Raw genomic sequence first — 18,048 nt, forward strand, 5'->3', positions numbered from 1 at the left:
CTCAAATACAAGCCACATCATCATTTCTCAGTAAAATGTAAAGTCTTTTCAGAAGGCTTACAGAAAAAGAGCTGCGATCATAGCATGGACATTAACCATAAGCAACAATTTTCAAAAACAACAAGCAATAAAACAGGAGGTTGCAATTGTTTTCGCCTCTAAATCAAGCAAAGGAAAATCTTTTCCAGTGATGGGTAAGTTGTATAGAGCAAACACAGAAAATATGTACAGAAAAATTACAAAAATACTAACTATTGTTACAGATGACTGGATTGGCATTTAACAGGCTGAAAGAAACCAGATCAATCTCAATCTCACTGGGGTCAATTCGGGTGCTCAAACCAATAAAACAAATTTTTTTCTTTATGTTTGTGTACCAGAGGTGCTAAAATATTAACCAAGTCTGCAAATGTCATGCACAATAAAACCATTTATAAATATTAAAACACTTATTCGTATCAAAATCTGCTTAACAAAAATAGATAGCAGAAGTAATAAATCATTAGGACGATACTTAGGAAGAATAAAACATAAAATACCATTCTTCCCCCAAAAAGCAAGACAAAGCAGGGAAGAATGGATTTGGCAAAGATCATCTTAGTATACTTTGATCATTTTAATCCCAGAAATTATAAGCAACAGTCGAACAAAATCTATAATTAGCTATTACAATCAAAATATTACAGGTAAAATAGGTTCACATAATGTTCTTGTAATAACTCTAAGTTACTGTTTTACTTCCAAAGTGTAAACTATTCTGTCACATGCAGATCACAAGAAGACTTCGAACTAAAATATTAAAACCATGAACTTACACAGAATATCCAGTCAACAAAGATAATAAAATTAGAAATATGGCATAAAATTACAAATGTCTCACAATCCAATCAAAATTGGATTTGTACGTGCATATTAAGCGTCTAGGGTTTAAAACATCACAAGATAATCAACGCTGCTTTTTGTTCTGTAAAAACAAGTTGAACAGGACTCTGAGCACCTGTACTGGAATAATCTGTACTGGAATAAGGAAAATTTCTATTTAAAAGCTTACTAGACACTTGTTCTATTACAAAGACATGTTCCGGTATTCATGTGCAGTGTTTTGTAAAGTACTTTATTTCCATTAGCATTATAAATTTTTGTTCCTCAGCAAATCAGCAAGAGACTAATGGCACAAATCAATATCATACTCTTCATAGCAACTAATATTAGGTCATTTATTATAGCAAAGGCCACTAGAAACTTGGCTAAAGGTATATCAGGCATTTCCATTTGAACACCATTTTTTAACAATGTGTCACAGGTTGAGTGAGTTTTTCTTTTATAAGGTAGTCTTCATAGGCTTAAGTGCCTCCAACTTCTTAGAGCAGGTAGAAATGTAAGAACACCTCAAAAAAAGTCAGCCATGCCTCCTAGGGGTCTTACCACCAACGACAACTCTCTAGAGGTGACCAATTTCTGTGCTGAAGGGAGCGAGACAGAGAGGCTTGTGAATAAGAGAAATAAGGAGGGCACAAGAAAATAACTAACATTATTTCAGATCTTTTGGGCTCCAGAAACTTTTCCACAGGGGCCAATGGAACGAGCGAAAGAAGCATTCAAGGAGTCCCACACTTAAAGGAACCCCCAATCCCTCACCGGGACGCAAGGAAGAAATTACGGAATTTCCTCCTGCCCCACTCCTGCTTTGTTCCAGAGGGAGGAGACCGTCACGGGGGACTCCTAGGGATGACCAGAAACCAGGTGACACAGGACTTCCCTGCCAGCGTGAAGTTCCCTCATCCTGTGGAGTTTCTAAGCTACAGCATTTCCTGATGGCAGAGTTCTGTTTACTTAGAGGTAAAGTCTAAATAACCAATCGATCTGGTAATGCTTTCAGTTTTAAATTTGCCATTTTACTTCTCTCATTTCCAAGACTTGTAAAAAGGATTTAAGGACAATTACAAGAATATTACATATCACCTCAAAGAACTCAAGTCACATGGAACTAAAGGATTTTCCTTTAAATAGTTGTGACTGATTAAAAAGAAATTGTGTTACTCTATTAGGTTAGTAGCCAAATATAGATAAGTACAACAGTTTAATGCTGCTAAATACATGATCAGTCTAGAGTGCTTAAACTTAAGCCCCACAGTTTGACACTCTAGAAGAAAAAAGAGAAACAAATCCCTTTGGTCCTGACTTAACACTGCAAACAGATACAACACAGATACAGTGCGCTTTGCATAATACAGTCTTGAGATGTTCCCTTCTGCCTCTCAATATCAGAATTTCCACAGAACATCAAGTACTTTTTCTATAGATCACGGTGCCATAATTCAATACTTTCCCTTTCTAATCCTGATGCACACTCCCTTCCAGCTGGCTCTGTGAACACAACGAGGTAACAACCACAGATATTTCTGGGGAAACCTCGCCCTTTCCTTTCAGCTGATTGACAAAGTAGGCACTAAGTACACAAGGGCTGCTTTAGAATTTTCAGTTCTTCATGAGCAACCAAATGGTTTTCCCTTTTGTTCCCCAATGTTAATTAGAATATTTTTTCTGAAGAAGAGAGATACGCACCCAGAATGCAACAAAAGACCTGAGAAAGTAGTCAAGGAAGCAGAACGTGAAAAGCCAACAGAGACACCACAAAGTGTTTACACTAAAGTTTAGGGATTTTTGTCCCCCCCCCCCCCAAATCAGAGAGCTCTTACTCTCAGCCAATTTACTCTTATTTTATATTTAACTCAAATAAGTTTGGCTGCCTGGCTTCCACACTCCTGGGACACTGAAAACAGTAAATTAGCCATCAGGGCAGAGAAGCTCTTAGGGGTGAGAAAAAACAGCCCACCAGCAAAAATTGGAAATAATTCCCAGATAATAAAAAAGGAAGAAGGAAAGTTATTTTTAAAAATATGAAACGTGAGAGGCAATTCAGTCTGGGTCCCTTAGGTTAAGATAAACAGGTCCACTCTCTTCGATAAGCAAATGGCAGTAATTTTACAGCACGGGCCAAAACAATAACTCTGGTCTTTGAGAAGAGGTTTAAAAAGCCAGAGACACGTTGAAATATTTCAACAAAAAGGTTAACATTGTTTAAAAAATCCAAGCATTCAGTGACTTTTAAACCCTCAGTTATCTAGAAAATCATTTCTTAGAAGGCTGTTAGAGAATTCCAAAAAACTGAGGCATACATAAAAAATAAAGGAAGGAATGTTGTGTAGTTTAAGGCCTCTGGGAGTGGCGGAGAGAGACTCATTTAAATCATATTTAGCAAACCCCGTCCTATCCCTTCCCCCTCCTTTCCCCAGCAAACCTTGAAAATACCTGCCTACCAAAGAATACATTAATATTTAAATCTTTACTGACTGCAGATGCTTCCCCACAACCTCCACAATATACACTTCCGCCATCTTACCTTCTTGTGTATTGTTGGTCCATCCACATATGTGCTCAGAATGACCACTACCTTATAATCATCAGAAAAGTGACTTCAATTCCAGGTTAAAATAGGTACTACAGTGTGGCTTGTTGAAAGTCAGACCCAAATCGTTTACCACGAGTGTCTTTCACTGAACAAAGAAATCCTATTCTGTTTCCAAGGGGGATAAAAAAGACGAGCCTAACCCTGGTAACCTTAACACAAAAGGAAGCTAAAAAGGCAGGGACTCGATAAGAACAAAGGATTGTTCTTTCTGATGACATCAATACGTATTAAACACGATGTGTTACACATCCTTCTATCAATACCTGAGATGATAAATTTGCAAATTAATACTACATTGGTCATAACTGCATAAAATTACAATAGCACCCTCTTTAGAAGAGATTTTGATTTATATAATGGTAGTAACTTTTATGTGTTTAATGTTTCTGAAATTAAAGGAGGAGATGAGCCACGGTGCGCAAGCAGAATACAACGTACGAGAAATAATTACGCTTGTGACCTCATGCCCTATAAGGTCACTCTGCATCATAGGCCAAAGGAAATCAGGAACCATCAGCATTTACCTCCGAGTGGTCACTGCCTGGAATGAAGGGCAAGCGTGGGTATATTTCATAAACCAGCAGGAGCTTGACCTCATAAAAAAGTCAATTATCAAAATGCTACATGTAGAATGTCACAAAAAGAAATATATGAAAGTGGGTTCCGCAAAATATCTTCCCTTCAAAATAAATCTGAGACAACTTAAACAGTTCATTTTCATCTGAATCGTAACACGTGTCACAAGGTAACATTAATCCTTTGTTAGCAAAAAGAATCCGCAGAATTTATAAAAAGTATTTTGTAACATAAAACATTATAAATACATGCTAAAGAGTGACAACTCAAAATATTTACAATATGTACGTAAGTCACTATCACCAGAATGTATGCAATATTTATAATTCCAGTCCTGTTACCAGTACAGTAAGAATCACAATACACTTACCCACAGATTTTCTATCAAAAAGTAGGCATCAAAAGTTTACATACTGCCTGCATTTGTAAGGGATAAAATGTTACCTAACACGTTCTGGGACAGGGCTCCATCACCTGAAGCAAAATTCTCACATCACTCAATTAGGACTTGGTTTTTATGAACATTTGTGAACTGGCTTTTCAGTTAAGGCAGACGATTGCTCCTTTTTCCTCCCTAGTGATTTCTGGTCTACGGCCAGAATCCCTGAGCAATATAAATTCACGTGAATTCCGAGGCAGTGACAATAACGAGAACAAAACTCCAGAAACCAGCAGAGCAGAGGAAAGGGGACAGCCGGCCAACATTCACTAGGTGTGTAATATACTGTGCCGGATGCTGTACAGAAAGTTCCTCCTTGAATGCTCTCAACAGCCCTAAGAAAAGCAACTGGCTTCTGGCCCACTGCTTTCCTGAGGTTCTCAGAAAACCCACACGAGGCTTTTATTGCATAATGTACCTAAATAACATTCCAGAAGACCCCAGTCAGTATGACCAGTTGGCTTGTCATCTTAGTCCCAGCTCAGTGACTTACTGGCTGTGAAGTGAGAGAAAGGTACTTCCCACTTTAAACCTCAGGCTCCAGATCTCTAAGGCGAAGGACGATCACAGTCCATCAGCCTGGTATGACATTCTGCTCTTCAAGCAAAAGCATTTTCAGAGTCTCAGACAAATATCTAACAAAGGGACTCTTAGATCAAGCTCAGTCATAAGTCAGGAGCTGCCAATACCGCATTGGGAATTATTGCACATTTTAAAATGCTTAGGATGATTAAATTATAAGAAAATATCTGATGAATGATGTATTTTACCAGATACAGCGCTTAATATTTTACCTACTTGAGTAAGAAGACCCCTGTGCTAAAAATAGGTTTTAGGTTTCTAAAAGAACATTTTATGCTGTTAGCTCGCCACGAGAATCATCCCCTCAAACATTAATGACCATGGTAGATGCGATTTCACTACAAGCATGTTATGGCAGGTGTGGGCTGTCCACCAGCTGGCTCCATAACCTCTTGATCCCTCTGGACAGCAAATCTGTTCAGCAGCCCTATGTGGTCATTTCTCATTTGTTGTACGCTTTCTTCTCCTTTCACACTTTCAGAATCCTTACTCCCTCAGCTTGACATTCTTTTATTAAAATAGAAAGCTCCCAGTAAAGCAAACTAAAACTAATTTTATACTCAGGCAATGTAAAAGTTCCAGAATAGATTAATATATGATAGCAAGAGTTGTTAGTGCAAGCTGTTTTAGTCACATGGAGAATACATGTTTATTCTTTCACTAAAAATACAATAACATTAAGTGAAAAGATTAAAATTTTAAGTAAGCCAGCATCCCATTAATTAATAAAGTACTCCAGGATATTGTAACTAAATATGAAGGACTATAATTTACATACATGGAAAGGTTGAAATCTGACCTAAGAACAACTTAGTTTATACTTCAACGATGACGGGAACCATTACAGAGTAATTTTCTTACAGTTACGTTTCTGATTCATTTTGTTGTTGCTAAATTTAATATGGCTAGAAATTACAGTCTGAAATCAGGAGTAGCTAAGGCACATATCTACTCATTCTTCTATCCCCACCGCCACTTCAAGATCTAAGGCTGCTGGTTAAGACAATAAGTTTTGTAGTCTGACAGTCACTTAGTAACTGAGGGACCTTAAGAAAGTTCTTTAATCTCTCTTGGCCTCAACTAACTCATCTGGTGGGGGAGTGGGGGGGTGGGCAGTGACACTAGTCCCTAGTTTACAGGCTTACTGCAGTGGTTTAATGAAATAACACAGACCAGGCACTTAGCAAAAGCCTGACAGAGAAAGTGTTCAATTAATGGTAGGTATTGTGATTATTTTCCTTATACTGTATCCTCTCTGGACCCTCTAATAGACCTCTCACCTAGCAACATATACATTCTTATCATTGTTTCAGGGAGTAATTTGTGACTACATTACACTTTTATCTTGTAGCAAACTCATTCTCTTCTTTCCAGGAAAATAAAACAAAATGGCATTCACCACCATTGTTCATGGGACCTCTCTTCCCAAACTGTCAAGAATACACTGCACGCATCTTCGGTGTTTTTCATAGACCTTTCTAGGTAGTCCGTAATCAAGCCTTAGAAATACCTTCTATTCCACTCTATCTACATCTAGGTCTGGGTCCCCTCTCCCCTCCATAGTAGCTGCCCAACTACTCATTCTGCTTCAGCCCACTCTCCCACTGCAGTCCATTCCAAATAAAGGTGTCCGGAAATGGTTTCTTAATATTTCCATAATAGCGTTCTCCTTTCAAAAGGACCTCCGATGATTTGCTAATGTTTCCTCTTCAATGTAGTCCACAGTATTTTACTCATAGTTTGTCCTTAAATTGAGGCATCTTTTATTCAATAAAGTTTATGATGAGCTGATGAGCTGTTTTCCAGAATATTATAAAACTAATAGCCACAAGTTACTGAACAAATAGCACTGTTCAGGGCTCTTCAAATACTAGAGTCACCACTGACAAACAGCTGGTAGGTAGAGTTATACCAGTTATAATAATTATAGTCCTTTTGGGATCCTGTTTTCACATCCTTCTTGTACTATCATGTATTGTCTGTCTTGACACGTATAGTGAGCATCTTATTACCAAGACTGTCGTATTGGCAAAAATCATTTAAAACGAAGCCACCTGAAACCCAGGCCAAATTTTCAAAGTAAAAAGTTTCATTAAGAATTTAACCAAAATAAAATAAAATAAAATAAAATAAAATAAAATAAAATAAAATAAAATAAAATAAAATAAAATAAAACTGATTTTGTTTTATACTGCATTTGACCTAGCAGCATGATTACAAAGATTTTATGCTGCAAAAAATATGCAAACCCTTCAAGAACTTTTCCCAAGGTCTTTCCCAATCCGTTCAATTTTCTTCTAAAAGATCTTCACGAATTTTCTTTCTTAACAGTAACTGGTCTAACTCTACCCAATCTTTATTTCTTAAGAATTCACAATTCCAACTTCAACTTGGAAAGGATCTACCTTCTACTCCACTTGCATATCATCAGATCACCACATGCTGGCATCCACAAGCATAATAATGCAACAGAGACAGATGCTACTGTTTAAATAGAGTAGGATTTTTGATTGGGATTAATTTTATAAGAGGGGCACCCGGGTGGCTCAGTCAGTTAAGCGTCCAACTCCTGATTTCAGCTCTGGTCATGATCTCACAGTTTGTGAGATGGAGCGTTGAGTCAGACTCTGCACTGACAGTGCAGAACCTGCTTGGGGTCCTCTCTTTCTCCTTCTCTCTCTCTCTCTCTCTCTCTGCCCTTCCCCTGAGTGCGCTAAGTAAATACATAAACATTAAAAAAAAAAAAAAGAGGTCAGTCCATTAGAGAATATTCTGATATATATTTTTTAAATCAGGGGCGCCTAGGTGGCTCAGTTGGTTGAGCGGCAGACCCGCTCAGGTCATGATCTCACAGCTCCTAGTTCGAGCCCCACATTGGGCTCTGTGCTGACAGCTCAGAGCCTGAAGCCTGCTTCAGATTCTGTATCTGCCCCTTCCCTGTTCATGCTCGCTCTCTCTCTCTCAAAAATAAATAAAGATTTCTTTAAAAAAATAAAAAATAAAATAAAATAAAACTCCAAACCATAGGGATTTGGAAAATGAATGCATAGAATTCAAAGATCCCTTATTGTGACTTTCAATGACTCACTTTTGTTGATAAGTAGTAGTGAGCATATCTGTGAGTTTAGTACTTTCTTCGTACCTAAGCGTCAGAAATCGATAAGCTTTGTAGAGAACTCTTACGTGATATGACATGGTCCATATACTGAGGTAAGTACGGGGCCCAGGCATCAATGGCTTCCTTCCGTCCCGCTTGCTCAATTCTTCTCAGTTCAGCTAGAAGCAGGGCCTGCGCAGCTTCTCTGACCTGAACAGGAAACAGATCCAAATGAAAAAAACAGAAAGCAGATCAGTTGGTGAGGTGTTTAAAAACTGGAAAGTTCATAACGAAATGAAGCTAGAAAATATACAAGTCACATTAATTTACGGGAGAAAAACTACAGACCAAATAGTGAATTAAGTATTTAAAGTAGAATAAATTGGATGTGAGCAAATGAAAGACATTTTAATGAATGAGCTCACTGAAAAATATTTTAACACTAATAGACAGAATATGTGAACATTTACGCAGCGTTGGGTTTAAAACTTCAGTTTCCAAAGCCTTTGAAACATTCTTGCACTTTCATTTAGCATTTTCACTTTAAAATTTCCATGTCATTGATCCTGTTGAAAGTCACTGTTAGAACTGTTAAATGTATCTTCCGTTTTAGCCTGAAGAAATCTAACCTTATGTAGTGAGTTTCTTTGTATGATATATGCTAAATCGGTATTGTTTATACAAATGTATGTATAACTCCGCACGATTCATGTGTCCCTAAGACGTGCTTAAACAATTTGTTTTCAACAAATAAGCAAAGTACATTCTTGTGTACTAATAATTAGTTCTATAGAAGGAAACTAGTTGTCAAAGTTACATCATCCCAGTTTTTCCTTCAATGCGGCACACAACTTTTATTTTGCAGTTTTAGTGTTCTTTTGGCAAATTACCACAAAGCACAGAGTCAAAGAAGCTAGTCAATTGTCAAGTGGTGTATCAATCAATTTATTAACTCTTCATAACTGAAAACGTAACTCAGCAGTGTCTGATAAGAGTTTAAATAAAAACTGTTTTTAATTATAACTGATTTTTGAAGTGAATTCAAAAACAATTCAATGCAAAACCATGAAGATTTTAGTATGGTGCGATTCCACTTGGAGATGAGGGAAGGGAAACCAGATGCAGGGAATATCTACATTTTGATAAGTTCAAAATCTTGAATGATACAAACTGCTATAGCTAGACAGGTCAAATGCCATAATAAAGGAAATCTCTATAAAACATTTCCAAGTTCCTGGTGATATTATATTCCAAGCAGTATCTAATACAGCAGAAGTCCATTAACACAAAATAACAGCTACCATTTATTGAGCTCCTACCATGTGTCAGGCTCTGTACTTACTGTTTCACTTGCATTATCTGATTTGATCCTGACAGCAATCCCATGAGGAATATATTATTATCCCCACTTTACAAATGAGCTTCAAACAGGTTAAGTAAATTGCCCAGGGTCACAAAGTTAATAATTGGCAGAACTGATATTTAAACCCAGGTCTCTTCGAATTCCAAAGACTTTTATTATAACACAGTACCTTCCACTGGACAATGGCTATTCACTCAGAATTTGATTGGTGTAATTACAACTCAGTGTGTGATTTGGGGGGAGGTATATGTGAGCATAGATGTATGTGTACAATCCATACAAAAACCAATACTTAAACAGTTCCATGAAGTATATGAAAGCTTTTGTCAAATATTCACTGGATTAAAAAGTAAATTCGCAAGCTGTAACATTACTGTTTGGTATACAAACTGAGGAAAAAAAAAATCAGAAACCCATATTTTCTGTCACATAATAAACTGGTGAAAAGAAATTAGGTAAGTATTAACCATTTCATCTCAAATTTACACATGTCTAGGGCGCCTGGGTGGCTCAATTGGTTAAGCATCCGACTTCGGCTCAGGTCATGATCTTACGGCTTGTGAGTTCGAGCCCCGCATTGGGCTCTGTGCTGACAGCTCAGAGCCTGGAGCCTGCTTCAGATTCTGTGTCTTTGTCTCTCTCTCTGCCCCTCTCCCGCTCACACTCTGTCTCTCTCTGTCTCTCAAAAATAAATAAACATTAAAAAAAAATTTACACATGTCTAATGCATTCATGTTTTTGTTTTCTAGCCATATCACAACGACGTTACCTCCAAGCATCGATCTTGCCATCTCCGAGCCAGCATCTCTAGAAGTGGAGGCCTAAACTTGTCCAATCCCAGCAGGTCTGGCAGCATAACACAATGCATAGCAGCCAACTGACTCCATCCTGTTAAAATGTAACATAGTATAAATACTTTAAACATTTTGGCATTCCCTAAAGATTTTTCTTCAAATATACCAAAAACCAAAAAAAAAGGGCAAATGTGCTAAATTGTATTGTTAAGGATTTCCACTTTTATTAGATATTTTATACAAAGAATTATATCAAATGTAGTTCATCTCTAAATCAAGTAATTGGTACTTATAAGAACTTTCAAAGTCTTAAATAAAAATAAATTTCCTCATAAAGTACATTCAAATTCTACAAGGAAAACAAATTTCTAAACAGTCCCTCGAAGATAAAATATATTCAGGGTTGAGAAAGTGTAGAAATAAACATGTACTAGAGTAATAGACTTAAAACCACTTTCAGTTAAAAGGGCATTCACACAGATATCCAAAGATAAGTTCATGTCACTTAAGGCCTGGCCATCTGTGTATGACCACCTTATCAGTCAACAGAGATGTCTTCTCTTGTCTGTCACAGGGCCTTTAATTAATACTTATCGACCTCTTTTCTTACAAAGTGAACCAGATATTTAATCACAATCATAACTGAGTAACATAACATCAACTTTGAGGGGAAATATGAATTCAGACATTTCATAAAATAAAAACTGGATAATCTAAAATTTACAAAATCTTAAGCATCATTAACTTTAATTTATGGGAATAAAAGTTATTTTTTCCAAAATTCTAATCCATAATATGAAACTTAAGTATATGAAGAAAACAAACACTGTAAGTCGCTCCAATGTCTAAAAGCAACACTACCCAGACATTCTCATATAGTCATTTCAACCCTGTTTTAAAGGTGTCTGAAAAATATATACACAATAAATGCTTCAGTCTTCCCAAATCACGCATGAAGCCGCTATTAATCCACAATAATTACCATAACACTTCTGGGGATAATATTTAAAGAAAAATGACCAAGAATGAATGCAAAAAGAATTGTCTATTACCATATACAAGCTGGGTTATCTGTGATCGCAGAATTTTAACAAATCAGCGTTTTGAAGTAATCTAAACTGTAGTCTTCTAAAACAACAAGAACCCAGGGTGCCTGTGTGGCTCTGTCGGTTAGGCGTCCGACTTTGGCTCAGGTCATGATCTCACGGTTCATGAGTTTGAGCCCTACATCAGGCTCTGTGCTGACAGCTCAGAGCCTGGAGCCTGCTTCAGATCCTGTGTCTCCCTCTCCCGTCCCGTCTCCTGCTTGCGCGCTCTCTCTCTCAAAATAAATAAACATTAAAAAAATAATAAAAATTTTTAAAATAAAATAATAAGAACGCTACCATAAAATTCAAAACTATTATTGGGATTGTTAAAAAAAGAGAGAGAGAGAGAGGGAGAGAGAGAGGGAGAGAAAGGGGGAGAAGGAGAATGAGTGACAGATAAGCCACCTATCTAAAAATTCATCCTTTCAATAAGAAAATTCTCATCAACTGAGAATATATGATTACATAACTTAGGTGATGAGCACATACATTTTAGATTACAATTTCTTTCCAAAGAGGATATATATACATATATAGAGGATATGTACATATATATCTATACACACGCAAATATATATGGAAACATAAGTTACCACCTAATAATTTCTTTAAGTATTTTAATGTCTCATGAAAGTATGAAATGTATTTATGAGCTAAATTTTAATAGGATAATGATTCTCACCATGGTCCAAAGTCAACAGCTTTTTTTTTTGAACAAATTACTATCTTTCACAATAGCTTAACAAACATGACCCTAACAATTTTTGCTAAAACCCAGTCTTAACATACTAACCTTAGTACATGCCTATGACAGGGAAGCCAAACAAAAACTAAGTTATACTTTGGTGTTCCTGTGTTTTCTTTCCAAACGAGTGCTACTTAGAACATGAGTTCTCTATGCTTAATGGATATTGTACCATTCTTTCCAGTTGAATGGACTAGTAATGCTGCTTTTTAATAGAGTCCGAATCAATCTGGGTTATGTTTGAGATTTCGTAAATTTCCTCCTTTTTATATTGTACATCCTGGTGAAGGCTGAGCCCATGATGAAGAGAGTGGATGTAAGTCAGAGCTCACAAGTTCTGCTAGGCTTCCAGGCAGTATAAATAATCCTCATGGGGAAAAAAAGGTTTGTGGATTCCATTCACATTTTCAGAGCTCCAAACATACTTGGAACTAGTCTAAGTCCACAGGGATAATATGGTAGTCTAACTACATCTTAAAAATTGAAATTATGGATTTTTGCCTCATCCAGAAACAGAAACAGTAAGGAGGATAAACAGGTGAATTCCTCACAGTCTGTAATCACTGGTGCTAATCAACATTCTGAAGACTTTTCATATGAGAATGTAGAGAGGCCCCTCACATCTCCCCCTCACCTCAGAGTAATGGTACATGCAAAATAAGCTCATTAGTTCTAACACCAGAGATCACATGACAAACATCACTATGAAAACCAATCCACCTTTTAATATCTACTTCACATCAAAGATTGGCATCTCTGCCCTTCTTTAACATCATTCTAGATTACAAGAAACACAATTATGCCAGCCACGAGTAGCATTACATTTTCGTAACTGGTCCTCAGCACTGACATTAGCAAATCAAGTTATAAAACGGAAACTTTAGGATATCACATGTAACAAAACAGATAAATGTATAAATTAGATAAAAAGAACATGTCATATCAGAATAAAGCACAGACTGAAAGGGAGTTGTTAGAAAGTTGAGAGAGAATACCTTCATTTACTAAGAAACAGGTATGTAAAGCAGGAGTAGAAGCAGGGTCAGAGCCAGAGTGATCAGCATCAGACCGAGCGGAAATGACAGGAGCAGGAACTTGCAGAGAAAACAGAAGAAATAAAGAGGAGAGAATTGAGGTACAGCAGCTTCTGAAAAAAACCTCAGTATTAGTGAAGAATGAAAAACAAAATTAGCAAAATATAGTAAATGGAGAACTGAAAAATGATGTTTTAATCAGAAGGGCATGATCGTCAAGGATTACAGCAGGGAAATGATACATCTGGACAGTAACCACATTGTAGTTCAAATTCTATTTAATATTCAAATTTATCAATGTATCAGCTAATATAAAAAACAGTTCTAAAACAACTAAGGCTACAATGAAAAAATGACAGACATTAAGGATTAGCAAAAATATAATCCAATTTTTAAAATGTACCACATACTGAAAAGTTTTTGCTGGTCTTCATATTGTCGATTACATTTTTCTAATAATTTATTTCCTAACTTTACGTGTAAGTTATTTTCTTAACATCTGAAACCAACATCCACTGAGATCATTTCAATTTTCCACACTCATTTTATAAAAATACAATTTAAAACATACCAACTTGTATAGAATATGTGTTCTTTTGTGAGAAGAACCCTAACATAGCTTCACTCTTTGAAGTTTAAAAAATATTTTTTATGATACAAATGCTTTATATTATAAAAATAATTACTGAGTGTTCTAATCCTTATATAATACATGCAACAACCCGCACCCCACACCCCCAAAAAGTAATGTTACCAGGAAAATGTTTCAGCTTAAATTATCATATGAAAAGGCAAAAAGACCGTATGGCACACACATTCTACAACTGGAGGTCAATGTTAAGATTTAGAGGTCACCATTTGACACTTCCTTCCTATGGAGAAATTACCATATGTCATGCACAAGCATCTTCAAATTAATCCCTCTCCTTTCTTCTGTCATTGAACAGCAATAGGTTTGGGCTCCTGAACAGATTAAGCATTGTCCACTGAATGATATGTTTGTTTTTCATGCAGTGAAGTTCCTTTGTAGCTACAGGACAGCTGCATGAAAACAACTTTTCATAATTTCCACACAAATGCGTCATAATGTCAATCAGGCACGCGTGAGGTGGTAAACAGCACAACTAAGAGAAGCACATGAACAGTAATAAAAAGCAGGAAATCCAACTCCATAAACCCCAAGAAGCACATCTTGCACATATGAAAGTTTCATTTGGGAAATTGTAATTTTTTTTTTTATTATCACAGGCCTGTTTTTTGTTCCTTATGAAATTAAAATGACTTTATAATGTCATGTTTATGAAAAACACAGAGCTTTTAATTGCATATTTCATAAGATCTTCAAGAATTCTATTGTAATCTTATAAAGAAATCTCAAATATTTCTATGTTCCACTTAATAAATTTTTCATTTTTTAAATCATTTTTAATTATGAATTCAGTTATCATGGCCTAGAAAATATTCACTTCCTTATGCAAAAAAGTTGGCAAGCCTGGTTGGCGAAGAGAAAATTGTCAGGCTTTAGCTTTCATGCTACCAAAATTGTTGACAAAGTTCCTCTGGTGATTTTCAACAAGTGGGACTTTTTTCCTTTTTAAGAGAAATTATAGAAAAGGAGAAATTCTCATCATCCTTCAAAAGGCTGTGGTAACTGTATCTGATTTTTCTCTTAGGTGAGAGGACACCAGAATTAGAACGTGAGGAAATTCAATACAAATGACTAAAACTGCAGGACAGAGTGACCATTACCCTAGCCAGGACAAATAAGTAGTGGGACAAAAGCACATCTTCTCTAAGTCACAGCATAAAGGAAAGCAGAAATGCTACTGAGGAAACTGCTAGAACAAGTAATAATAGGTCTTAATAGAATAATGTTCAATATCTGTAAGTTTATTTTTATAATATATGTAAGTTTGTTTTTAAAAATCTCTGCATCACCAAAAAATATTTCATTCAGCCTACTTCATAACTAAAACTGCAGAATCTAGAACTACTTTCATAATTAATTGAGAATACTCAAATTCTACTTGAGCTTTCAAAACTGTTCACACACAGAAAAAAAAATCAGCAACAGAAATTTAAAAAGTACTACTTCTAAAATAAAAAGCTCAAGATTTAATGACAAGTAAAAATCTGAAGAGGTCATATGTAGCACTGAGTATTAAAAATTTATACCATAAAGCATAAATGAGCATTTGGTTTCTTAAAGCGGCAATGATAATGATCAACTGGCTCTCTCTTATTAAGGATTTAGTAAAACTTAAGGGCAAAGTCTCAATGCAACTTCCAGTGATGACAGAAGTGGCATAAGTTCTATTAGTTTACCTAGGAAATTTCCTTAATTTCGCAGCTAAGAGCCTCTCTGACTACTTACTATCACATGAACAGATAGGTAAAGATAAACGAACCCATGGGGTTAACACACACGTGCACACATGCGCTCCCGCTTTCCATTAGATAGCATATATACATGTACGATACCCAGGGTTTTCTGTTTTTGAATAAGCCTATTTCAGTCTTCATATGAAATCGGACTCTGAATTCCAGTGTTCCCTACTGCCATTGTGACATGAAGAATGTATCAAGGACAGAAAGTGAACTTACTTTAGGTAGCAAGTTATTGGTCTAAACCTCATTGGCCTCCTGGTACAAGAACACAAATAGCCCTTTCAATACATTTTTTAGGCGGAAAAAAAAAATCTAGAAGATAAAGATTTCTGTAAAACCAAACGCAATGCTTAAAGAAGTTTTTCCAAAGCTTAACACTAATAAATAATGAACACTATTTAATAATGAATCACTTTATCTAAAGAGCCGTGTGATAATCATGAAGCGTGGAGAGGGGTGGATAGAGGAGAAGGAGGCATTCCACACTAAGTCTTCCATCCAAGAGAGATCTTAGAGTAACATCTGCCCTTTTATAAACTTCCTTTATGTCTACACTTCTATGTCTCAGGGAGTTGAGCATTCTCATCATCTTTTAAATCAACATGAAGCATTAGGATAAATTGTTGATCAAGCAGTCTACAGAAAAAAGGGTTTCCTTAAAACACCATGGAGAAAGAGCACAAAAAGTCTAACGGCAATAAGGAAGTACAAAGGTCCAGGAAATAGAGAGGATAAGCACCTACCGTAAAGCAGAACGAATTAACAGCCCAAGATGCTGTTCTGACAGACATACATCAAGGCAAAATAACAAGTGCTGATAATGTTTGAAAAATAGTAACTCTACTTAACCTATAGATCACCACTGGATTATATCAGACTTGGAATAAGTTCAGATGCAATGACTTGGCCTATAACTCCAGCCAGTGTTCAAAAAATAAAACTTAAAAAAATGTTTAAAAATCCCACTTCTGTAAAAGGTCTCCTTCATTACTAATATACAAAACACATAAATGAGCTAAGACCCAAAACAATGGGGGCTGGGGGGAAGAGTCTGAAGTTTACTGCAGTGAAAGTAAGGCTATTAAAATTTTCTATTTCATTTAATTAACAATAAGCCCCTACTATGTGCCAGATATTGGGCTAAGCATACCAAGTCTCATAAAGATTAGCCAAAGTTACTCGGTTACTGAGAGTCTGGCAGGAAAAGCAAATAACTAATTAAAATATTATCATAAATTACACTTGTCTGAATCTCCTCCGTTACATAGAAGCTCCTTGAAGGCAGAGATTTGTTATGTCAGCCTTGTAGATTCAGCACCTAGTTACTGACATACTGACACTAGAAACATAGAGAGAAGGTATCTATAGATCCATTCATTCAAGTATTTATTGAGTACCTTCTGTGTACCAGTCACTGTTCAAAGCACTTGTGCCAAATTAGTGAACAGAAAGAACAAAACTCTGTCCTTTGAGCTTCCAAAGACCAAAGTTACATGCCAATTTTTATTAAAAGGCATGTAAATTCAAACACAAAATTTTAAGGAGTCTTCAGGTCCATCCAATAACCTGATATATGTACTCCATATATGTTTCTTGCTATAGACCCTGGAAAAAGATGGTGAGAAATTATTGGGTAATTTACATAAATGATTCCTGAAATAATTTAACAATGACTACTTCCTACTTCAAGTTTAGACAACCTAAATTAAATACATTTCTGAAAAATAAAACAGCAGATATCGTTACATAACCTTAGAACCTTAAATTGCTTAGATTTGCTTCCACACCTACCACTGAGTAAAGACACAACTACCAGCATAGACACAGGGTCACAATCAAGATAAGCACTAGAGACACAGACCAAAGACTTATGCCATGAGATTACTGAATTGATCAAGAGAAGTACAGTACGTCAGAATGTAGAGAAGCCTAAAGCGATGGGCAGATTTAGGGCTGTATAACCATGAACAAAAAGTTAGTTTGACATCTCTGATCCCTTTCTCAAGTGAGATGTTTTATAAAGCACACAATTGAGTATCTAATAAATAAAAACTGTCTCTATCAAAAAGTACATGACTTGTCTATAAATGTTAATTATTGGCAAAGACTGAATTAACAAGCCCATTGCTAGACAAAATAAACCTCCTGTGAAGAAATTATTTTCCAATGAAATACCCTGATAATGTGTATGAGAAATTATGTTAGCTGAACTCTCCAGATCATCTTTATTCTCAGACCCAAATGTCTATGAAAGGTCCAATCCCCAGCTAAAGTCTTTACTCTGTATAGATTATTTTGCAGCTGAACAAGTATTAGCCGACATGTAAGTGACAGTTTATCGAAAAGGAGCATATTCATGTTTGCAATCCAGCTTGAAAAATGGATTGTGAGTCAATGTGCACTGCAGTGGGAGTCAGGAAAAGAAAACATAAGGAGAGGAAAAGGTTTAAAAGAAAACCAAGGTAAGAGA

At 36.1% G+C, this 18,048-nt stretch overlaps 1 protein-coding gene across 4 annotated transcripts in view; it reads right to left on the reverse strand.

Moving 5' to 3' along the window:
- WDR7 (WD repeat domain 7) overlaps window positions 1–18,048 on the reverse strand; it is a 357,356-nt gene that overhangs the window by 224,898 nt on the left and 114,410 nt on the right. For 3 of the 4 annotated variants that reach the window (XM_058691984.1, XM_058691986.1, XM_058691983.1), the window contains 3 exons: window positions 13,152–13,250; window positions 10,299–10,417; window positions 8,253–8,376 (listed from right to left, as the gene is read on the reverse strand). In XM_058691984.1, coding sequence (XP_058547967.1) covers window positions 8,253–8,376; window positions 10,299–10,417; window positions 13,152–13,250 — 342 coding nt within the window. The remainder of the gene's footprint in view (window positions 1–8,252; window positions 8,377–10,298; window positions 10,418–13,151; window positions 13,251–18,048) is intronic. The other variant, XM_058691985.1, reaches the window with a different exon arrangement.

This window comes from Neofelis nebulosa, chromosome 11, assembly GCF_028018385.1.
Source record: "Neofelis nebulosa isolate mNeoNeb1 chromosome 11, mNeoNeb1.pri, whole genome shotgun sequence".
Classification (NCBI taxonomy): domain Eukaryota; kingdom Metazoa; phylum Chordata; class Mammalia; order Carnivora; family Felidae; genus Neofelis; species Neofelis nebulosa.